The 24,486-nt window shown below is 48.5% G+C and overlaps 1 protein-coding gene across 1 annotated transcript in view; it reads right to left on the reverse strand.

The window, feature by feature from the left end:
* Nucleotides 1-24,486, reverse strand: part of heatr5b (HEAT repeat containing 5B) — a 151,887-nt gene that overhangs the window by 28,174 nt on the left and 99,227 nt on the right. Inside the window, exons 28-36 of the mRNA XM_052496616.1 lie at nucleotides 15,116-15,292; nucleotides 10,688-10,928; nucleotides 10,202-10,447; nucleotides 8,829-8,956; nucleotides 6,771-6,919; nucleotides 6,428-6,568; nucleotides 4,840-4,964; nucleotides 1,012-1,113; nucleotides 342-464 (exon numbers count right to left, since the gene is read on the reverse strand). Of these exons, the coding sequence (XP_052352576.1) occupies nucleotides 342-464; nucleotides 1,012-1,113; nucleotides 4,840-4,964; nucleotides 6,428-6,568; nucleotides 6,771-6,919; nucleotides 8,829-8,956; nucleotides 10,202-10,447; nucleotides 10,688-10,928; nucleotides 15,116-15,292 (1,432 nt within the window). The remainder of the gene's footprint in view (nucleotides 1-341; nucleotides 465-1,011; nucleotides 1,114-4,839; nucleotides 4,965-6,427; nucleotides 6,569-6,770; nucleotides 6,920-8,828; nucleotides 8,957-10,201; nucleotides 10,448-10,687; nucleotides 10,929-15,115; nucleotides 15,293-24,486) is intronic.

Genomic DNA, 24,486 nt, shown 5'->3' on the forward strand with positions numbered 1-24,486 from the left:
AACCGTGTGTGTGTTACCTGGTTGAGAATATTCTAGAACAGTGTGTATGTTACCTGGTGGAGAATATTCTAGAACCGTGTGTGTGTTACCTGGTTGAGAATATTCTAGAACAGTGTGTATGTTACCTGGTTGAGAATATTCTAGAACCGTGTGTGTGTTACCTGGTTGAGAATATTCTAGAACAGTGTGTATGTTACCTGGTTGAGAATATTCTAGAACCGTGTGTATGTTACCTGGTTGAGAATATTCTAGAACAGTGTGTATGTTACCTGGTTGAGAATATTCTAGAACAGTGTGTGTGTTACCTGGTTGAGAATATTCTAGAACAGTGTGTATGTTACCTGGTTGAGAATATTCTAGAACAGAAGCCAGACTACTCCTAATCAGTCCTGTCCACTGAGTGGGAGTCTTCTCAGCCCGGGCCAAAGGAGAGGTGATGATGGTCTTTATACCCTGTAGAGCAGCTGAGACAGGCAGGGGGATGGAGTTGTCAGGGGTCTTTATAAATGTTTTGTGTGTGTGTGTGTGTGTGTGTGTGTGTGTGTGTGTGTGTGTGTGTGTACCTGAGACTGGCAGGGGTATGGAGTTATCAGGAGTCTTTATAAATGTTTTGTGTGTGTGTGTGTGTGTGTGTACCTGAGACTGGCAGGGGTATGGAGTTATCAGGTGTCTTTATAAATGTTTTGTGTGTGTGTGTGTGTGTGTGTGTGTGTGTGTGTGTGTGTGTGTGTGTGTGTGTACCTGAGACTGGCAGGGGTATGGAGTTGTCAGGGGTCTTTATAAATGTTTTTTTGTGTGTGTGTGTACCTGAGACTGGCAGGGGTATGGAGTTATCAGTTGTCTTTATAAATGTTTTGTGTGTGTGTGTGTATCTGAGACTGGCAGGGGTATGGAGTTATCAGGTGTCTTTATAAATGTTTTGTGTGTGTGTGTGTGTGTGTGTGTGTGTGTGTGTGTGTGTGTGTGTGTGTGTGTGTGTGTGTGTGTGTGTGTGTGTGTGTGTGTGTGTACCTGAGACTGGCAGGGGTATGGAGTTATCAGGTGTCTTCACAGCCGTCTCCTTCAGGACCCCGGTTATCAGGAAGAGAACAGTCGGGAGAATGGTCATGCTGCCTGTGGGTGGGGGGAGGGGGGTGGGGGGGCGATGACAGACATGAGGAATGACAGAGAGAGAGAGAGACTTGTATCTTTCAGTAATGAGGAATGACAGAGAGAGAGAGACTTGTATATTTCAGTAATGAGGAATGACAGAGAGACAGACTTGTATCTTTCAGTAATGAGGAATGACAGAGAGACAGACTTGTATCCTTCAGTAATGAGGAATGAGAGAGAGACAGACTTGTATCTTTCAGTAATGAGGAATGAGAGAGAGACAGACTTGTATCTTTCAGTAATGAGGAATGAGAGAGACAGACTTGTATCGTTCAGTAATGAGGAATGAGAGAGACAGACTTGTATCTTTCAGTAATGAGGAATGACAGAGAGACAGACTTGTATCCTTCAGTAATGAGGAATGAGAGAGAGACAGACTTGTATCTTTCAGTAATGAGGAATGAGAGAGACAGACTTGTATCTTTCAGTAATGAGGAATGACAGAGAGACAGACTTGTATCCTTCAGTAATGAGGAATGAGAGAGAGACAGACTTGTATCTTTCAGTAATGAGGAATGAGAGAGAGACAGACTTGTATCTTTCAGTAATGAGGAATGAGAGAGACAGACTTGTATCTTTCAGTAATGAGGAATGAGAGAGAGAGAGAGAGACTTGTATCTTTCAGTAATGAGGAATGACAGAGAGACAGACTTGTATCCTTCAGTAATGAGGAATGAGAGAGAGACGGACTTGTATCTTTCAGTAATGAGGAATGAGAGAGAGACAGACTTGTATCTTTCAGTAATGAGGAATGAGAGAGAGACAGACTTGTATCTTTCAGTAATGAGGAATGAGAGAGAGACAGACTTGTATCTTTCAGTAATGAGGAATGAGAGAGACAGACTTGTATCTTTCAGTAATGAGGAATGACAGAGAGACAGACTTGTATCCTTCAGTAATGAGGAATGAGAGAGAGACGGACTTGTATCTTTCAGTAATGAGGAATGAGAGAGAGACAGACTTGTATCTTTCAGTAATGAGGAATGACAGAGAGACAGACTTGTATCTTTCAGTAATGAGGAATGAGAGAGAGACAGACTTGTATCTTTCAGTAATGAGGAATGAGAGAGAGACAGACTTGTATCTTTCAGTAATGAGGAATGATACTTGTATCCTTTAGTAATGAAGAATGACAGAGAGACAGAGACTTGTATCCTTTAGGGGCGGCAGGGTAGCCTAGTGGTAAGAGCGTTGGACTAGTAACCGGAAGGTTCAAACCTCCGAGCTGACAAGGTCTGCCGTTATTGAAAATGTAATCCTTCACTCCATCACACACCAATTGAAATGACGATTGGACGGCATAAACCATTGCAGAATGCACCTGCTACATGTCAACAAGGCAAACAGACCCTTTCTATAAACATAATGTTATCCCTGTCCCTAATCTGTCAGTAGCCCTGAAATCCCTGTCCCTAATCTGTCAGTAGCCCTGAAATCCCTGTCCCTAATCTGTCAGTAGCCCTGAAATCTCTGTCCCTAATCCCTGTCCCTAATCCCTGTCCCTAATCCCTGTCCCTAATCCCTGTTCTATAAACATAATGTTATCCCTGTCCCTAATCCCTGTCCCTAATCCCTGTCCCTAATCCCTGTTCTATAAACATAATGTTATCCCTGTCCCTAATCTGTCAGTAGCCCTGAAATCCCTGTCCCTAATCTGTCAGTAGCCCTGAAATCCCTGTCCCTAATCTGTCAGTAGCCCTGAAATCCCTGTCCCTAATCTGTCAGTAGCCCTGTGATTCCCTGTCCCTAGTCTGTCAGTAGTCCTGAAATCCCTGTCCCTAATCTGTCAGTAGCCCTGAAATCCCTGTCCCTAATCTGTCAGTAGCCCTGTGATTCCCTGTCCCTAGTCTGTCAGTAGCCCTGAAATCCCTGTCCATAATCTGTCAGTAGCCCTGAAATCCCTGCCCCTAATCTGTCAGTAGCCCTGAAATCCCTGTCCCTAGTCTGTCAGTAGCCCTGAAATCCCTGTTGCTAATCTGTCAGTGGCCCTGAAATCCCTGTCCCTAATCTGTCAGTAGCCCTGAAATCCCTGTCCCTAATCCCTGTCCCTAATCTGTCAATGGCCCTGAAATCCCTGTCGCTAATCTGTCAGTAGCCCTGAAATCCCTGTCGCTAATCTGTCAGTAGCCCTGAAATCCCTGTCCCTAATCTGTCAGTAGCCCTGAAATCCATGTCCCTAATCTGTCAGTAGCCTTGAAATCCCTGTCCCTAATCTGTCAGTGTCCCTGAAATCCCTGTCCCTAATCTGTCAGTAGCCCTGAAATCCCTGTCCCTAGTCTGTCAGTAGCCCTGAAATCCCTGTCCCTAATCTGTCAGTAGCCCTGAAATCCCTGTCCCTAATCTGTCAGTAGCCCTGAAATCCCTGTCCCTAATCTGTCAGTAGCCCTGAAATCCCTGTCCCTAATCTGTCAGTAGCCCTGAAATCCCTGTCCCTAATCTGTCAGTAGCCCTGAAATCCCTGTCCCTAATCTGTCAGTAGCCCTGAAATCCCTGTCCCTAATCTGTCAGTAGCCCTGAAATCCCTGTCCCTAATCTGTCAGTAGCCCTGAAATCCCTGTCCCTAATCTGTCAGTAGCCCTGAAATCCATGCCCCTAATCTCTGTGGCCCTGAAATCCCTGTCCCTAATCTCTGTGGTCCTGAAATCCCTGCCCCTAATCTGTCAGTGGCCCTGAAATCCCTGCCCCTAATCTCTGTGGCCCTGAAATCCCTGCCCCTAATCTCTGTGGTCCTGAAATCCCTGCCCCTAATCTCTCAGTGGCCCTGAAATCCCTGCCCCTAATCTCTCAGTGGCCCTGAAATCCCTGCCTCTAATCTCTCAGTGGCCCTGAAATCCCTGCCCCTAATCTCTCAGTGGCCCTGACATCCTAACTGAATCTTCTCTGTTGTTTCACACCCAGTGTGACTCAGTCGATTTCCAGAATAATCTGATCCTCAGAAAGCTTCAGTCTCAGACATAAGAACCACAGACCCAGGGTGAGAGGGATCCAACGGCAGAGAGGCCATTGAGCCAGACTGAATCTAAGGCAGTATCTATTAGCAGTATAACACACCACAACACTGAATCTAAGGCAGTATCTATTAGCAGTATAACACACCACAACACTGAATCTAAGGCAGTATCTATTAGCAGTATAACACACCACAACACTGAATCTAAGGCAGTATCTATTAGCAGTATAACACACCACAACACTGAATCTAAGGCAGTATCTATTAGCAGTATAACACACCACAACACTGAATCTAAGGCAGTATCTATTAGCAGTATTACACACCACAACACTGAATCTAAGGCAGTATCTATTAGCAGTATAACACACCACAACACTGAATCTAAGGCAGTATCTATTAGCAGTATAACACACCACAACACTGAATCTAAGGCAGTATCTATTAGCAGTATTACACACCACAACACTGAATCTAAGGCAGTATCTATTAGCAGTATAACACACCACAACACTGAATCTAAGGCAGTATCTATTAGCAGTATTACACACCACAACACTGAATCTAAGGCAGTATCTATTAGCAGTATAACACACCACAACACTGAATCTAAGGCGGAGAGATGAACACTAGAACTCTGCTATTAGCAGTATTACACACCAACCACAACAACAAGGCAATGAATTACAGGAGACATTCTGAGTCTGTGTGGTCAGGTGTTTTTGTCTGTGTGTTACCTGCGGGGGAGCATAGCGACGGCAGTTCAGCCAGTATAGAGACGGTGTGAGCCACCAGCCGGGTGCTCTCCTCAGGCAGACGAGGCTGGGGTCGGAGGGGCAGGTGGCTGGGGGACTCGTTCACCCTGGGAATGAAAATACATGAGTTTGGGCTTTTCAATGACCCAAAGACGCTGTACTATTATAGGGTTGCAAACTTCAGGTAAAAAAGGCAGGAAATCAAGAATCTTCCAAGCAGGATAACCAGGGTATTACAACAGAACGACCCTGATATGTTACAACAGATACAGAACGACCCTGATACAGAACGACCTGATACAACAGAACGACCCTGATACAACAGAACGACCCTGATATGTTACAACAAATACAGAACGACCCTGATACAGAACGACCCTGACACAACAGAACGACCTGATACAACAGAACGACCTGATACAACAGAACGACCCCGACAGGTTACAACAGAACGACCCCGACACGTTACTACAGAACGACCCGCTACAACAGAACGACCCTGATATGTTACAACAAATACAGAACGACCCTGATACAGAACGACCTGATACAACAGAACGACCCCGATACAACAGAACGACCCCGACACAACAGAACGACCCCGACACGTTACAACAGAACGACCCCGACACGTTACTACAGAACGACCCCGACACGTTACAACAGAACGACCCCGACACGTTACTACAGAACGACCCCGACACGTTACTACAGAACGACCCGACACGTTACAACAGAACGACCCCGACACGTTACTACAGAACGACCCCGACACGTTACTACAGAACGACCCCGACACGTTACTACAGAACGACCGCTACAACAGAACGACCCTGATATGTTACAACAGATACAGAACGACCCTGATACAACAGAACGACCCTGATACAACAGAACGACCCTGATACAACAGAACGACCCTGATACAACAGAACGACCCCGACACGTTACAACAGAACGACCCCGACAGGTTACTACAGAACGACCCCGACACGTTACTACAGAACGACCCCGACAGGTTACTACAGAACGACCCCGACACGTTACTACAGAACGACCCCGACACGTTACAACAGAACGACCCCGACACGTTACTACAGAACGACCCCGACACGTTACTACAGAACGACCCGACACGTTACTACAGAACGACCCGCTACAACAGAACGACCCTGATATGTTACAACAAATACAGAACGACCCTGATACAGAACGACCCTGATACAACAGAACGACCCCGACACGTTACAACAGAACGACCCCGACACGCTACAACAGAAACAAAACATATATTTAAAATACTACATTCGTATATTACCTGTTAAAATACTACATTCGTATATTACCTGTTAAAATACTACATTCGTATATTACCTGTTAAAATACTACATTCGTATATTACCTGTTAAAATACTACATTCGTATATTACCTGTTAAAATACTACATTCCTATATTACCTGTTAAAATACTACATTCCTATATTACCTGTTAAAATACTACATTCGTATATTACCTGTTAAAATACTACATTCCTATATTACCTGTTAAAATACTACATTCGTATATTACCTGGTGTTGAGTTGGGGTAAGTGACGAACCAGGATGAACACCATAAGCTCCATGGCAGCGAAGACGAGGGACTTCCCCGGGATCAGCTCCCCAGTCTCACCTCCCTCTCCCCGGAGAGACCGACCGTCCTGCTCCTCCACCCTCCTTACCTGGAGGGTGATACGTAGAGCAGATCAACATGAGGTGAGAACATTCTGAGACCGGACTTGACAAAATCAGAAGTCATGAGCCCATTTAGGTTTCAGGTAAACATTGATTTTAAATTAATGTACATTTCAGTGGTATATCCTAACGAAACTTCAGAAAGGTATCTGGGAACCAGCATGGCGACCCGTGTCAGAACTGACCCTGTGTGTCTCTCTGCTGTGTCAGGTGATCCTGTGCAGCCCGGATCGTCTCCTGCACCACAGCCGTAACTTGGAGCTGAACGGCTGGAGGATCTCTGGTCAGGAGTAGTCTGTGGAGAACGTTGAGCAGCTCTACACCTAACAACTACAACATGAAACCTGGTTAGACCCCCAGCCTGTCAGCTCTACACCCAACAACTACAACATGAAACCTGGTTAGACCCCCAGCCTGTCAGCTCTACACCCAACAACTACAACATTAAACCTGGTTAGACCCCCAGCCTGTCAGCTCTACACCCAACAACTACAACACGAAACCTGGTTAGACCCCCAGCCTGTCAGCTCTACACCCAACAACTACAACATTAAACCTGGTTAGACCCCCAGCCTGTCAGCTCTACACCCAACAACTACAACACGAAACCTGGTTAGACCCCCAGCCTGTCAGCTCTACACCCAACAACTACAACACGAAACCTGGTTAGACCCCAGCCTGTCAGCTCTACACCCAACAACTACAACATGAAGAGAAACCTGTATAGACCTCTATACACATGGAGAGGGAAACGGATAGAGACAGAGATGGTGTGTGTGGAGAGAGGGAAACGGATAGAGAGAGATGGTGTGTGTGGAGAGGGAAACGGATATAGACAGAGATGGTGTGTGTGGAGAGGGAAACGGATAGAGACAGAGATGGTGTGTGTGGAGAGAGGGAAACGGATAGAGACAGAGATGGTGTGTGTGGAGAGAGGGAAACGGATAGAGACAGAGATGGTGTGTGTGGAGAGGGAAACGGATAGAGACAGAGATGGTGTGTGGAGAGGGAAACGGATAGAGACAGAGATGGTGTGTGTGGAGAGGGAAACGGATAGAGACAGAGATGGTGTGTGTGGAGAGAGGGAAACGGATAGAGACAGAGATGGTGTGTGTGGAGAGAGGGAAACGGATAGAGACAGAGATGGTGTGTGGGAGAGGGAAACGGATAGAGACAGAGATGGTGTGTGTGGAGAGGGAAACGGATAGAGACAGAGATGGTGTGTGTGGAGAGGGAAACGGATAGAGACAGAGATGGTGTGTGTGGAGAGGGAAACGGATAGAGACAGAGATGGTGTGTGGAGAGAGGGAAACGGATAGAGACAGAGATGGTGTGTGTGGAGAGAGGGAAACGGATAGAGACAGAGATGGTGTGTGTGGAGAGGGAAACGGATAGAGACAGAGATGGTGTGTGTGGAGAGGGAAACGGATAGAGACAGAGATGGTGTGTGTGGAGAGAGGGAAACGGATAGAGACAGAGATGGTGTGTGTGGAGAGAGGGAAACGGATAGAGACAGAGATGGTGTGTGTGGAGAGGGAAACGGATAGAGACAGAGATGGTGTGTGTGGAGAGAGGGAAACGGATAGAGACAGAGATGGTGTGTGGAGAGGGGGAAACGGATAGAGACAGAGATGGTGTGTGTGGAGAGAGGGAAACGGATAGAGACAGAGATGGTGTGTGTGGAGAGGGGGAAACGGATAGAGACAGAGATGGTGTGTGTGGAGAGGGAAACGGATAGAGACAGAGATGGTGTGTGGAGAGGGAAACGGATAGAGACAGAGATGGTGTGTGTGAGAGGAAACGGATAGAGACAGAGATGGTGTGTGTGGAGAGGGAAACGGATAGAGACAGATGGTGTGTGTGGAGAGGGAAACGGATAGAGACAGAGATGGTGTGTGTGGAGAGGGAAACGGATAGAGACAGAGATGGTGTGTGTGGAGAGGGAAACGGATAGAGACAGAGATGGTGTGTGTGTAGAGAGGGAAACGGATAGAGACAGAGATGGTGTGTGTGGAGAGAGGGAAACGGATATAGATCATCACCTCTGGAACATGATATACATTAGTCATTCTACTGTCTGGTGATGATATACATTAGTCATTCCTCTCTCCCTCCCTCCATCCCTGCCCCCCTCCTTTCCTCCCTCTCCTTCCCTCCCTCCCTTTCTCTCTCCCCCTTCCTCCCTCCCCTCCCTCCCTGCCTGCCCTCCCCCTCCCTCCCTCCCTCCTGTTATCTTTACCTGGTCTTCACTGATGTGTGTCCTGGCACAGGGAGAGTCCAGTAGGGTACAGAGAGCCTGTAGACATGACATGACATGTTCTATAGGTTCCTCAGGTCTTGGGAAACACAGGAACTCTATACTGACACCTGGGAGAGACAGTGGTTAGTTATCATCTATACTGACACCTGGGAGAGACAGCTGTTAGTTATCATCTATACTGACACCTGGGAGAGACAGTGGTTAGTTATCATCTATACTGACACCTGGGAGGGACAGTGGTTAGTTATCATCTATACTGACACCTGGGAGGGACAGTGGTTAGTTATCATCTATACTGACACCTGGGAGGGACAGTGGTTAGTTATCATCTATACTGACACCTGGGAGGGACAGTGGTTAGTTATCATCTATACTGACACCTGGGAGGGACAGTGGTTAGTTATCATCTATACTGACACCTGGGAGAGACAGTGGTTAGTTATCATCTATACTGACACCTGGGAGAGACAGTGGTTAGTTATCATCTATACTGACACCTGGGAGAGACAGTGGTTAGTTATCATCTATACTGACACCTGGGAGGGACAGTGGTTAGTTATCATCTATACTGACACCTGGGAGAGACAGTGGTTAGTTATCATCTATACTGACACCTGGGAGGGACAGTGGTTAGTTATCATCTATACTGACACCTGGGAGGGACAGTGGTTAGTTATCATCTATACTGACACCTGGGAGGGACAGTGGTTAGTTATCATCTATACTGACACCTGGGAGGGACAGTGGTTAGTTATCATCTATACTTACACCTGGGAGGGACAGTGGTTAGTTATCATCTATACTGACACCTGGGAGGGACAGTGGTTAGTTATCATCTATACTGACACCTGGGAGGGACAGTGGTTAGTTATCATCTATACTGACACCTGGGAGGGACAGTGGTTAGTTATCATCTATACTGACACCTGGGAGGGACAGTGGTTAGTTATCATCTATACTGACACCTGTCTGTCTGTCTGTCTGTCTGTCTGTCTGTCTGTCTGTCTGTCTGTCTGTCTGTCTGTCTGTCTGTCTGTCTGTCTGTCTGTCTCTGTCTGGCTGTCCCTGTGGCTGTTTGTCTGTCTGCATGTCTCTGTGTCTGTCTGTCTCTGTGGCTGCCTGTCTCTGTGGCTGCCTGTCTCTGTGGCTGCCTGTCTCTGTGGCTGCCTGTCTCTGTGGCTGCCTGTCTCTGTGTCTGCCTGTCTCTGTGTCTGCCTGTCCCTGTGGCTGCCTGTCTCTGTGGCTGCCTGTCTCTGTGGCTGCCTGTCTCTGTGGCTGCCTGTCTCTGTGGCTGCCTGTCTCTGCGGCTGCCTGTCTCTGTGGCTGCCTGTCTCTGTGTCTGTGGTCCATACCCAACATCAGATGCATTCTGTCCTTAATCAGATCCTCCAGGCTCTGAGTAGGTCCAGGGTTACCCTGGGGGTAGACTGGTGCCCCAGAAGCCTGTGGAGGGACAGCGGGGGCCTCCTCTTCCCCCTCCCCGGCCCCAAAGCTGGTGCTGCTCAGCCAGAGGGCCACAGCGTGGAGAACGGGGGCCCAGGAGCCACGGTAATGGAGACGGGCTGTGTCGATGGTCTCTGGGGTGTAGAAGGCACCACCTGAACAACACAGGACACACACAGGACACAGGAAAACAGGCTTGTCAGGAGGTATTGTCCTTTTAAGAGACAGAGGTGGAGTAGCAACCAATCTGTCACACAAAGTCAAGAAGTTGTAGGGACAGTTTCCCCGAAACAGATGAATCAAGTCTAGAAAAGCGTGTTCAGTTGAGAGATACTCCATTTAATGAATCTGTGGCTTAAGACTGGCCCATAGGGTTGAGTTGTGGTGTTGTGTACCGTCAGGGGGCAGTTGGCTGGAGAACTCGGCAGGCAGCGTGAGCAGAGCGTAGTCTCTGAGGACAGCCAACCACAGCCCAGACAGAGACGGTAGTTCAGGCTGCACCAGCATAATCAGGCTGTCAGGAGGAAGAACGTCCGCTCCCACCTCCTCCTCTTCCTCATCCTCTTCTCCCGCCTTCACCTCCTTCACCGGCCGAGACTCTGCTTCCTTCTTTATCTTCATGGCCACCACATACACCTGAAAGATGGGGGAGGGGGAGAATGAGAGCACGGGAGAGAGAGAGAGACCGAGAGAATGAGAGCACGGGAGAGAGAGAGACAGAGAGAGAGACAGAGAGAGCACAGGAGAGAGAGCGACAGAGAGCCAGAGAGAGAGCGAGAGAGACAGACAGACAGAGAGAGAGAGACAAACTATGTTTGACTATGTCTGAGAGTCCTTTAGGTGCCTTTTGGTAAACTCCAAGCTGGGCTGTCATGTGCCTTTCACTGAGGAGTGGCTTCCGTCTGGCCACTCTACCATAAAAAGGTCTCTCTCAGGTCTCTCCAGAGATGATCGATCAGGTTCAAGTCCAGGCTCTGGCTGGGCCACTCAAGGACATTCAGAGACTTGTCCCGAAGCCACTCCTGTGTTGTATTGGCTGTGTTCTTAGGGTCGTTGTCCTGTTGGAAGGTGAACGTCTGGAGCAGGTTTTCATCAAGGATCTCTTTTTGTTCCAGACGAGTTTCCCATGATGCCGCCACCTCCATGCTTCACCGTTTTTTTCTTTTATGTAGATTTTTTTATTTAACACGGCAAGTTAAGAACAGATTCTTATTTACAATAACGGCCGACCGGGGAAGTGTGTTAACTGCCTTGTTCAGGGAACAGTGGGTTAACTGCCTTGTTCAGGGGCACAGTGGGGTAACTGCCTTGTTCAGGGGAACAGTGTGTTAACTGCCTTGTTCAGGGGCACAGTGGGGTAACTGCCTTGTTCAGGGAACAGTGTGTTAACTGCCTTGTTCAGGGGCACAGTGGGGTAACTGCCTTGTTCAGGGGAACAGTGGGTTAACTGCCTTGTTCAGGGGCACAGTGGGGTAACTGCCTTGTTCAGGGGAACAGTGTGTTAACTGCCTTGTTCAGGGGCACAGTGGGGTAACTGCCTTGTTCAGGGGAACAGTGTGTTAACTGCCTTGTTCAGGGGCAGAACAACAGATTTTTACCTTGTCAGCTCGGGGATTTGATCCAGTAATCGGTGTAAATGTGTCAACATGTTGGAGGTGTCGGCAGCTGGCTATTCTGGTTGAGCGTGGCGACATACTGTTCAACTTTTTATCCACAACTTCCTGTCCATCGCCGTTGTAATCTACTGGGAACCCAAAATGTTCCCAAACTGGAGATTTTAAAAAGTTGGTGGAGAATCCTCCTGGTTGATCAACCCGACCCCTCACCATGGTACAGAACTACACCCCGGCTGCACCTCACAAAAAGACAGTTTTGAAATGTACCAGTTTTTAAGATTTGATCACAACGACTGTGTCAGCTCTAGATATTTTAACGGAATCTCATGAGCATTTTTTTTTTTTTTTTTACTCAGATTTACTCAAAAGGCCCAGGCCTCCAGTCTATAGAGTTACAGGCCTCCAGTCTATAGAGTTACAGGCCTCCAGCCTATAGAGTTACAGGCCTCCAGTCTATAGAGTTACAGGCCTCCAGCCTATAGAGTTACAGGCCTCCAGCCTATAGAGTTACAGGCCTCCAGTCTATAGAGTTACAGGCCTCCAGTCTATAGAGTTACAGGCCTCCAGTCTATAGAGTTACAGGCCTCCAGTCTAGTGTTACAGGCCTCCAGCCCAGCCTATAGTCTATAGTGTTACAGGCCTCCAGCCTATAGTCTATAGTGTTACAGGCCTCCAGCCTATAGTCTATAGTGTTACAGGCCTCCAGCCTATAGTCTATAGTGTTACAGGCCTCCAGCCCAGCCTATAGTCTATAGTGTTACAGGCCTCCAGCCTATAGTGTTACAGGCCTCCAGTCTATGGTGTTACAGGCCTCCAGTCTATAGTGTTACAGGCCTCCAGCCTATAGTCTATAGTGTTACAGGCCTCCAGCCCAGCCTATAGTCTATAGTGTTACAGGCCTCCAGCCTATAGTGTTACAGGCCTCCAGTCTATAGTGTTACAGGCCTCCAGTCTATAGTGTTACAGGCCTCCAGCCTATAGTCTATAGTGTTACAGGCCTCCAGTCTATAGTGTTACAGGCCTCCAGCCCAGCCTATAGTCTATAGTGTTACAGGCCTCCAGCCCAGCCTATAGTCTATAGTGTTACAGGCCTCCAGCCCAGCCTATAGTCTATAGTGTTACAGGCCTCCAGCCCAGCCTATAGTCTATAGTGTTACAGGCCTCCAGCCTATAGTCTATAGTGTTACAGGCCTCCAGCCCAGCCTATAGTCTATAGTGTTACAGGCCTCCAGCCTATAGTCTATAGTGTTACAGGCCTCCAGCCCAGCCTATAGTCTATAGTGTTACAGGCCTCCAGCCTATAGTCTATAGTGTTACAGGCCTCCAGTCTATAGTCTATAGTGTTACAGGCCTCCAGTCTATAGTCTATAGTGTGACAGGCCTCCAGTCTATAGTCTATAGTGTGACAGGCCTCCAGTCTATAGTCTATAGTGTTACAGGCCTCCAGTCTATAGTCTATAGTGTGACAGGCCTCCAGTCTATAGTCTATAGTGTTACAGGCCTCCAGTCTATAGTCTATAGTGTTACAGGCCTCCAGTCTATAGTCTATAGTGTTACAGGCCTCCAGTCTATAGTCTATAGTGTTACAGGCCCCCAGCCTATAGTCTATAGTGTTACAGGCCTCCAGCCCAGCCTATAGTCTATAGTGTTACAGGCCTCCAGTCTATAGTCTATAGTGTTACAGGCCTCCAGCCTATAGTCTATAGTGTTACAGGCCTCCAGCCCAGCCTATAGTCTATAGTGTTACAGGCCTCCAGTCTATAGTCTATAGTGTTACAGGCCTCCAGTCTATAGTCTATAGTGTTACAGGCCTCCAGCCTATAGTCTATAGTGTTACAGGCCTCCAGCCCAGCCTATAGTCTATAGTGTTACAGGCCTCCAGCCCAGCCTATAGTCTATAGTGTTACAGGCCTCCAGCCCAGCCTATAGTCTATAGTGTTACAGGCCTCCAGCCTATAGTCTATAGTGTTACAGGCCTCCAGTCCAGCCTATAGTCTATAGTGTTACAGGCCTCCAGTCCAGCCTATAGTCTATAGTGTTACAGGCCTCCAGTCCAGCCTATAGTCTATAGTGTTACAGGCCTCCAGCCCAGCCTATAGTCTATAGTGTTACAGGCCTCCAGTCTACAGTCTATAGTGTTACAGGCCTCCAGTCTATAGTCTATAGTGTTACAGGCCTCCAGCCCAGCCTATAGTCTATAGTGTTACAGGCCTCCAGCCTATAGTCTATAGTGTTACAGGCCTCCAGCCTATAGTCTATAGTGTTACAGGCCTCCAGCCCAGTCTATAGTCTAGAGTGTTACAGGCCTCCAGCCCAGCCTATAGTCTATAGTGTTACAGGCCTCCAGCCCAGCCTATAGTCTATAGTGTTACAGGCCTCCAGCCCAGCCTATAGTCTATAGTGTTACAGGCCTCCAGCCCAGCCTATAGTCTATAGTGTTACAGGCCTCCAGCCTATAGTCTATAGTGTTACAGGCCTCCAGCCCAGTCTATAGTCTATAGTGTTACAGGCCTCCAGCCCAGCCTATAATCTATAGTGTTACAGGCCTCCAGCCCAGCCTATAGTCTATAGTGTTACAGGCCTCCAGCCCAGCCTATAGTCTATAGTGTTACAGGCCTCCAGCCTAGCCTATAGTCTATAGTGTTACAGGCCTCCAGCCCAGTCTATAGTCTATAGTGTTACAGGCCTCCAGCCCAGCCTATAGTCTATAGTGTTACAGGCCTCCAGCCTATAGTCTATAGTGTTACAGGCCTCCAGCCCAGTCTATAGTCTATAGTGTTACAGGCCTCCAGCCTATAATCTATAGTGTTACAGGCCTCCAGCCCAGCCTATAGTCTATAGTGTTACAGGCCTCCAGCCCAGCCTATAGTCTATAGTGTTACAGGCCTCCAGCCCAGCCTATAGTCTATAGTGTTACAGGCCTCCAGCCTATAGTCTATAGTGTTACAGGCCTCCAGTCCAGCCTATAGTCTATAGTGTTACAGGCCTCCAGCCCAGCCTATAATCTATAGTGTTACAGGCCTCCAGCCTATAGTCTATAGTGTTACAGGCCTCCAGCCTATAGTCTATAGTGTTACAGGCCTCCAGCCCAGCATATAGTGTTACAGGCCTCCAGCCCAGCCTATAGTCTATAGTGTTACAGGCCTCCAGCCCAGCCTATAGTCTATAGTGTTACAGGCCTCCTGACCGGTAGATTTACAAACTCACCTCAGCCCAGGCCTTCAGTACGGCCAATTTCTCCATGGTGGTAGCACTCACTGTACAGCTGGCTGGAGAATCCTTCCCAGCCTGCACCTTGTCCAGCGAAGATACCAGGAGATTGTGGACGCGACGAAGATCATTCAGGTCACTGACCACACCACTACCGATCCACGTACTGCACACCTACAGGACGGACACACAGAGAAGAAGGGGAGAGAAACGATTCACACAGGCTGGTAGAAAAACAGGGGGGTTGTTTTGTTTTCAGGAGAAGAACAAAATAGAAAAATGGAAAAACTGCAGAGAGAGACAGAGAGAGAGAGAGAGAGAGAGAGAGAGAGAGAGAGAGAGACAGAGAGAGACAGAGAGACAGAGACAGAGAGACAGAGAGACAGAGAGACAGAGGGAGAGAGACAAGGATCGTGATCGAACAAAGAGAGCCAAAGAAAGAGATCGATTTCATGAGAGATGAAGACTGTGAGAGAGAAAGAGATCGATTTCATGAGAGATGAAGACCCTGAGAGAGAAAGAGGATCGATTTCATGGGAGATGAAGACCGTGAGAGAGAAAGAGATCGATTTCATGAGAGATGAAGACCGTGAGAGAGAAAGAGATCGATTTCATGGGAGATGAAGACCGTGAGAGAAAAAAGAGATCGATATCATGAGAGATGAAGACCCTGAGAGAGAAAGAGATCGATTTCATGGGAGATGAAGACCCTGAGAGAGAAAGAGATCGATTTCATGGGAGATGAAGACCGTGAGAGAGAAAGAGATCGATATCATGAGAGATGAAGACCGTGAGAGAGAAAGAGATCGATATCATGAGAGATGAAGACCGTGAGAGAGAGAGAAATAGATTGTGATCGTCAGAGCGAGACAACAAGCCCTCCGTGTGAGGAGTGTGTCAACACTATCTGACCATTATGTTTACTGCCTCCTCCACATCAGTCAGAAAGCAGAAGTATCTGTCTATATATCAGTCAGAGCCTTGACACTGGTACTCAGCTCTCTACAGCTCCACTACCCTATAGTACACTACCCTATAGTACACTACCCTATAGTACACTACCCTATAGTACACTACCCTATAGTACACTATAGTACACTCACTACCCTATAGTACACTACCCTATAGTACACTACCATATAGTACAGTACCATATAGTACACTACCATATAGTACAGTACACTACCATATAGTACACTACCCTATAGTACACTACCTATAGTACACTACCTATAGTACACTATAGTACACTCCACTACCCTATAGTACAGTACCCTATAGTACAGTACACTACCCTATAGTACACTACACTACCCTATAGTACACTACCCTATAGTACACTACCCTATAGTACACTACACTATAGTACACTACCCTATAGTACACTACCCTATAGTACACTACACTATAGTACACTACCATACAGTACACTACCATACAGTACACTACCATATAGTACAGTACACTACCCTATAGTACACTACCATACAGTACACTACCATACAGTACACTACCATACAGTACAGTACACTACCATATAGTACACTATAGTACACTCCACTACCCTATAGTACACTACCATACAGTACACTACCATATAGTACAGTACACTACCCTATAGTACACTACCATACAGTACACTACCATACAGTACACTACCATACAGTACATTTACATTTACATTTAAGTCATTTAGCAGACGCTCTTATCCAGAGCGACTTACCATATAGTACAGTACACTACCATATAGTACAGTACACTACCCTATAGTACACTACACTACCCTATAGTACATTACACTATAGTACACTACACTACCCTATAGTACACTACACTACCCTATAGTACACTACACTACAGTACACTACACTACCCTATAGTACACTACACTACCCTATAGTACACTACACTACAGTACACTACACTATAGTACAGTACACTACACTACCTATAGTACACTGCCCTATAGTACACTACCCTATAGTACATTACACTATAGTACAGTACAGTACCCTATAGTACACTACCCTATAGTACAGTACACTACCCTATAGTACACTACCCTATAGTACACTACCCTATAGTACACTACCCTATAGTACAGTACAGTACCCTATAGTACACTACACTATAGTACACTACCCTATAGTACACTACCCTATAGTACATTACACTATAGTACAGTACAGTACCCTATAGTACATTACACTATAGTACACTACACTACACTATAGTACAGTACACTACACTACCCTATAGTACACTACCCTATAGTACACTACCCTATAGTACACTGCCTATAGTACACTATAGTACACTACCCTATAGTACAGTACAGTACCCTATAGTACACTACCCTATAGTACAGTACACTACCCTATAGTACACTACCCTATAGTACACTACCCTATAGTACACTACCCTATAGTACATTACACTATAGTACATTACACTATAGTACAGTACAGTACCCTATAGTACACGACACTATAGTACACTACCCTATAGTACACTACCCTATAGTACATTACACTATAGTACAGTACCCTATAGTACATTATACTATAGTACAGTACACTACCCTATAGTACATTACACTACCTATAGTACACTACCCTATAGTACATTACACTATAGTACAGTACCTATAGTACAGTACCCTATAGTACATTACACTATAGTACAGTACACTACCTATAGTACACTCCCTATAGTACACTACCCTGTAGTACATTACACTATAGTACAGTACCCTATAGTACATTACACTATAGTACACTACACTACCCTATAGTACACTACCCTATAGTACATTACACTATAGTACACTACCTATAGTACATTACACTATAGTACACTAGTCTATAGTACATTACACTATAGTACAGTACACTACACTACCCTATAGTACACTACACTACCCTATAGTACACTACACTACAGTACACTACACTACACTATAGTACAGTACACTACACTTACCCTATAGTACACTACCCTATAGTACACTACCCTATAGTACACTACCCTATAGTACAGTACAGTACCCTATAGTACATTACACTATAGTACACTACCCTATAGTACATTACACTATAGTACACTAGTCTATAGTACATTACACTATAGTACACTACACTACCCTATACATTTACATTTAAGTCATTTAGCAGACGCTCTTATCCATATCCTGACCATCTGCACAAGATTGTGGAACATTTCCCGAGCAAGGGCAAGTTCTAACCATACGTCTTGTCTGGGGAAGACAGTCCACTGGGCAAGTACATTACACTATAGTACACTACCCTATAGTACATTACACTATAGTACACTACACTACCCTATAGTACTACACTACAGTACACTACACTACCCTATAGTACATTTACACTATAGTACACTACACTACACTATAGTACAGTACACTACACTACCCTATAGTACATTACACTATAGTACACTACACTACACTACCCTATAGTACACTACACTACAGTACACTACACTACCCTACAGTACATTACACTATAGTACACTACACTACAGTACACTACAGTACACTACACTATAGTACACTACCCTATAGTACATTACACTATAGTACATTACACTATAGTACATTACACTATAGTACATTACACTATAGTACACTAGCCTCACTGTCTACAGCTATACTGAGTAGAACAGAGCCATGTGATATAAAATCAACGCTTGGAACCAGGGGACAGGCATATTCTGATCTGGTCCCAGTGGTCTGGGTCCCAGTGGACAGGCATATTCTGATCTGGTCCCAGTGGTCTGGTCCCAGTGGTCTGGTCCCAGTGGTCTGGTCCCAGTGGACAGGCATATTCTGATCTGGTCCCAGTGGTCTGGTCCCAGTGGTCTGGTCCCAGTGGTCTGGTCAGCAGTGGTCAGATCCCAGTGGTCAGGTCCCAGTGGTCAGATCCCAGTGGTCAGGTCCCAGTGGTCTGGTCAGCAGTGGTCTGGTCAACAGTGGTCAGATCCCAGTGGTCAGGTCCCAGTGGTCAGATGCCAGTGGTCAGATGCCAGTGGTCAGATGCCAGTGGTCAGATCCCAGTGGTCAGATCCCAGTGGTCAGGTCCCAGTGGTCAGATCCCAGTGGTCAGATCCCAGTGGTCAGGTCCCAGTGGTCAGGTCCCAGTGGTCAGGTCCCAGTGGTCAGGTCCCAGTGGTCAGGTCCCAGTGGTCAGATCCCAGTGGTCAGATCCCAGTGGTCAGATCCCAGTGGTCTGGTCCCAGTGGTCAGATCCCAGTGGTCAGGTCCCAGTGGTCAGGTCCCAGTGGTCAGGTCCCAGTGGTCAGGTCCCAGTGGTCAGATCCCAGTGGTCAGATCCCAGTGGTCAGATCCCAGTGGTCAGGTCCCAGTGGTCAGATCCCAGTGGTCAGATCCCAGTGGTCAGGTCCCAGTGGTCAGGTCCCAGTGGTCAGATGCCAGTGGTCAGATGCCAGTGGTCAGATCCCCAGTGGTCAGATCCCAGTGGTCAGATCCCAGTGGTCAGATCCCAGTGGTCAGGTCCCAGTGGTCAGGTCCCAGTGGTCAGATCCCAGTGGTCAGATCCCAGTGGTCAGGTCCCAGTGGTCAGATCCCAGTGGTCAGATCCCAGTGGTCAGATCCCAGTGGTCAGGTCCCAGTGGTCAGGTCCCAGTGGTCAGGTCCCAGTGGTCAGATCCCAGTGGTCAGATCCCAGTGGTCAGGTCCCAGTGGTCAGGTCCCAGTGGTCAGATCCCAGTGGTCAGATCCCAGTGGTCAGATCCCAGTGGTCAGGTCCCAGTGGTCAGATCCCAGTGGTCAGATCCCAGTGGTCAGATCCCAGTGGTCAGATCCCAGTGGTCAGATCCCAGTGGTCAGATCCCAGTGGTCAGATCCCAGTGGTCAGATCCCAGTGGTCAGATCCCAGTGGTCAGATCCCAGTGGTCAGATCCCAGTGGTCAGATCCCAGTGGTCAGGTCCCAGTGGTCAGATCCCAGTGGTCAGATCCCAGTGGTCAGATCCCAGTGGTCAGATCCCAGTGGTCAGATCCCAGTGGTCAGATCCCAGTGGTCAGGTCCCAGTGGTCAGGTCCCAGTGGTCAGGTCCCAGTGGTCAGGTCCCAGTGGTCAGGTCCCAGTGGTCAGATCCCAGTGGTCAGATCCCAGTGGTCAGGTCCCAGTGGTCAGATCCCAGTGGTCAGATCCCAGTGGTCAGATCCCAGTGGTCAGATCCCAGTGGTCAGGTCCCAGTGGTCAGATCCCAGTGGTCAGATCCCAGTGGTCAGATCCCAGTGGTCAGATCCCAGTGGTCAGATCCCAGTGGTCAGATCCCAGTGGTCAGATCCCAGTGGTCAGATCCCAGTGGTCAGATCCCAGTGGTCAGATCCCAGTGGTCAGGTCCCAGTGGTCAGATCCCAGTGGTCAGGTCCCAGTGGTCAGATCCCAGTGGTCAGGTCCCAGTGGTCAGATCCCAGTGGTCAGGTCCCAGTGGTCAGATCCTAGTGGTCAGATCCCAGTGGTCAGGTCCCAGTGGTCAGATCCCAGTGGTCAGATCCCAGTGGTCAGGTCCCAGTGGTCAGATCCCAGTGGTCAGGTCCCAGTGGTCAGATCCCAGTGGTCAGGTCCCAGTGGTCAGATCCTAGTGGTCAGGTCCCAGTGGTCAGGTCCCAGTGGTCAGATCCCAGTGGTCAGATCCCAGTGGTCAGGTCCCAGTGGTCAGATCCCAGTGGTCAGATCCCAGTTGTCAGATCCCAGTGGTCAGATCCCAGTGGTCAGATCCCAGTGGTCAGATCCCAGTGGTCAGATCCCAGTGGTCAGATCCCAGTGGTCAGATCCAGTGGTCAGATCCCAGTGGTCAGATCCCAGTGGTCAGATCCCAGTGGTCAGGTCCCAGTGGTCAGATCCCAGTGGTCAGATCCCAGTGGTCAGGTCCCAGTGGTCAGGTCCCAGTGGTCAGGTCCCAGTGGTCAGATCCCAGTGGTCAGATCCCAGTGGTCAGATCCCAGTGGTCAGATCCCAGTGGTCAGATCCCAGTGGTCAGATCCCAGTGGTCAGATCCCAGTGGTCAGATCCCAGTGGTCAGATCCCAGTGGTCAGATCCCAGTGGTCAGATCCCAGTGGTCAGATCCCAGTTGTCAGATCCCAGTGGTCAGATCCCAGTGGTCAGGTCCCAGTGGTCAGATCCCAGTGGTCAGGTCCCAGTGGTCAGATCCCAGTGGTCAGGTCCCAGTGGTCAGATCCCAGTGGTCAGGTCCCAGTGGTCAGATCCCAGTGGTCAGATCCCAGTGGTCAGGTCCCAGTGGTCAGATCCCAGTGGTCAGATCCCAGTGGTCAGGTCCCAGTGGTCAGATCCCAGTGGTCAGGTCCCAGTGGTCAGATCCCAGTGGTCAGGTCCCAGTGGTCAGATCCTAGTGGTCAGATCCCAGTGGTCAGGTCCCAGTGGTCAGATCCCAGTTGTCAGATCCCAGTGGTCAGGTCCCAGTGGTCAGATCCCAGTGGTCAGATCCCAGTTGTCAGATCCCAGTTGTCAGATCCCAGTGGTCAGATCCCAGTGGTCAGATCCCAGTGGTCAGATCCCAGTGGTCAGATCCCAGTGGTCAGATCCCAGTGGTCAGATCCCAGTGGTCAGATCCCAGTGGTCAGGTCCCAGTGGTCAGATCCCAGTGGTCAGGTCCCAGTGGTCAGGTCCCAGTGGTCAGATCCCAGTGGTCAGATCCCAGTGGTCAGATCCCAGTGGTCAGGTCCCAGTGGTCAGGTCCCAGTGGTCAGATCCCAGTGGTCAGATCCCAGTGGTCAGATCCCAGTGGTCAGGTCCCAGTGGTCAGATCCCAGTGGTCAGATCCCAGTGGTCAGATCCTAGTGGTCAGATCCCAGTGGTCAGATCCCAGTGGTCAGATCCCAGTGGTCAGATCCCAGTGGTCAGATCCCAGTTGTCAGATCCCAGTGGTCAGGTCCCAGTGGTCAGATCCCAGTGGTCAGGTCCCAGTGGTCAGATCCTAGTGGTCAGATCCCAGTGGTCAGATCCCAGTGGTCAGATCCCAGTGGTCAGATCCCAGTGGTCAGATCCCAGTGGTCAGATCCCAGTGGTCAGATCCCAGTGGTCAGATCCCAGTGGTCAGGTCCTAGTGGTCAGATCCCAGTGGTCAGATCCCAGTGGTCAGGTCCCAGTGGTCAGGTCCCAGTGGTCAGATCCCAGTGGTCAGGTCCCAGTGGTCAGATCCCAGTGGTCAGATCCCAGTGGTCAGATCCCAGTGGTCAGATCCCAGTGGTCAGGTCCCAGTGGTCAGATCCCAGTGGTCAGATCCCAGTGGTCAGATCCCAGTGGTCAGATCCCAGTGGTCAGATCCCAGTGGTCAGATCCCAGTGGTCAGATCCCAGTGGTCAGGTCCCAGTGGTCAGGTCCCAGTGGTCAGATCCCAGTGGTCAGATCCCAGTGGTCAGGTCCCAGTGGTCAGGTCCCAGTGGTCAGATCCCAGTGGTCAGATCCCAGTGGTCAGATCCCAGTGGTCAGATCCCAGTGGTCAGATCCCAGTGGTCAGATCCCAGTGGTCAGATCCCAGTGGTCAGGTCCCAGTGGTCAGGTCCCAGTGGTCAGATCCCAGTGGTCTGGTCCCAGTGGTCTGGTCCCAGTGGTCAGATCCCAGTGGTCAGATCCCAGTGGTCAGATCCCAGTGGTCAGATCCCAGTGGTCAGATCCCAGTGGTCAGATCCCAGTGGTCAGGTCCCAGTGGTCAGGTCCCAGTGGTCAGATCCCAGTGGTCAGATCCCAGTGGTCAGATCCCAGTTGTCAGATCCCAGTTGTCAGATCCTAGTGGTCAGATCCCAGTGGTCAGATCCTAGTGGTCAGATCCCAGTGGTCAGATCCCAGTGGTCAGATCCTAGTGGTCAGATCCCAGTGGTCAGATCCCAGTGGTCAGATCCCAGTTGTCAGATCCCAGTTGTCAGATCCCAGTGGTCAGATCCTAGTGGTCAGATCCTAGTGGTCAGATCCCAGTGGTCAGATCCTAGTGGTCTGGTCCCAGTGGTCAGATCCCAGTGGTCAGATCCCAGTGGTCAGATCCCAGTGGTCAGATCCCAGTGGTCAGATCCCAGTGGTCTGGTCCCAGTGGTCAGATCCCAGTGGTCAGATCCCAGTGGTCAGATCCCAGTTGTCAGATCCCAGTTGTCAGATCCTAGTGGTCAGATCCCAGTGGTCAGATCCTAGTGGTCAGATCCCAGTGGTCTGGTCCCAGTGGTCAGATCCCAGTGGTCAGATCCCAGTGGTCAGATCCCAGTGGTCAGATCCCAGTGGTCAGATCCCAGTGGTCTGGTCCCAGTGGTCAGATCCCAGTGGTCAGATCCCAGTGGTCAGATCCCAGTTGTCAGATCCCAGTTGTCAGATCCTAGTGGTCAGATCCCAGTGGTCAGATCCCAGTGGTCAGATCCCAGTGGTCAGATCCCAGTGGTCAGATCCCAGTGGTCAGATCCCAGTGGTCAGATCCCAGTGGTCAGATCCCAGTTGTCAGATCCTAGTGGTCAGATCCCAGTGGTCAGATCCCAGTGGTCAGATCCCAGTGGTCAGATCCCAGTTGTCAGATCCCAGTTGTCAGATCCCAGTGGTCAGATCCCAGTGGTCAGATCCCAGTGGTCAGATCCCAGTGGTCAGATCCCAGTGGTCAGATCCCAGTGGTCAGATCCCAGTGGTCAGATCCCAGTGGTCAGATCCCAGTGGTCAGGTCCCAGTGGTCAGATCCCAGTGGTCAGATCCCAGTGGTCAGATCCCAGTGGTCAGATCCCAGTGGTCAGATCCCAGTGTGATGAATACATTGTACATCTTGAATTGCAAATATATCATTTTTTCTTATCGTTTAAAACTGCCATTGTTTTATTCATTTTTCTCTTAAAACAATAAGAAAAATACATTAAATTCCAGGTGAATTCCCAATGCAGATGGCCTAGATTGGCACTTCCCACAGAGAGAAAACATGATCATTTCTGCTGCTGTTTCTACTGACCACATTGGTTTCATTTATATGATGATGAGCGAAAACTATTTTGTGATAACTACTCTGTTATATATCTGGGGAGTGAAAAATATATAGAGTAGATCCCAAAAGTGAGTACACCCCTCACATTTTTGTAAATATTTGAGTATATCTTTTCATGTGACAACGCTGAAGAAATTACACTTTGCTACAATGTAAAGTAGTGAGTGTACAGCTTGTATAACAGTGTACATTTGCATTCCCTTCAAAATAACTCCACACACTGCCATTAATGTCTAAACCGCTGGCAACAAAAGTGAGTACACCCCTAAGTCAAAATGTCCAAATGTGATGTCAGAAGGTGGTCGTGTGGAGAACCTATCAGGACAGTTACCTGGCATGCCTTAGCTGTGA

The sequence above is a fragment of the Oncorhynchus keta genome, chromosome 3, assembly GCF_023373465.1.
Source record: "Oncorhynchus keta strain PuntledgeMale-10-30-2019 chromosome 3, Oket_V2, whole genome shotgun sequence".
NCBI lineage: Eukaryota > Metazoa > Chordata > Actinopteri > Salmoniformes > Salmonidae > Oncorhynchus > Oncorhynchus keta.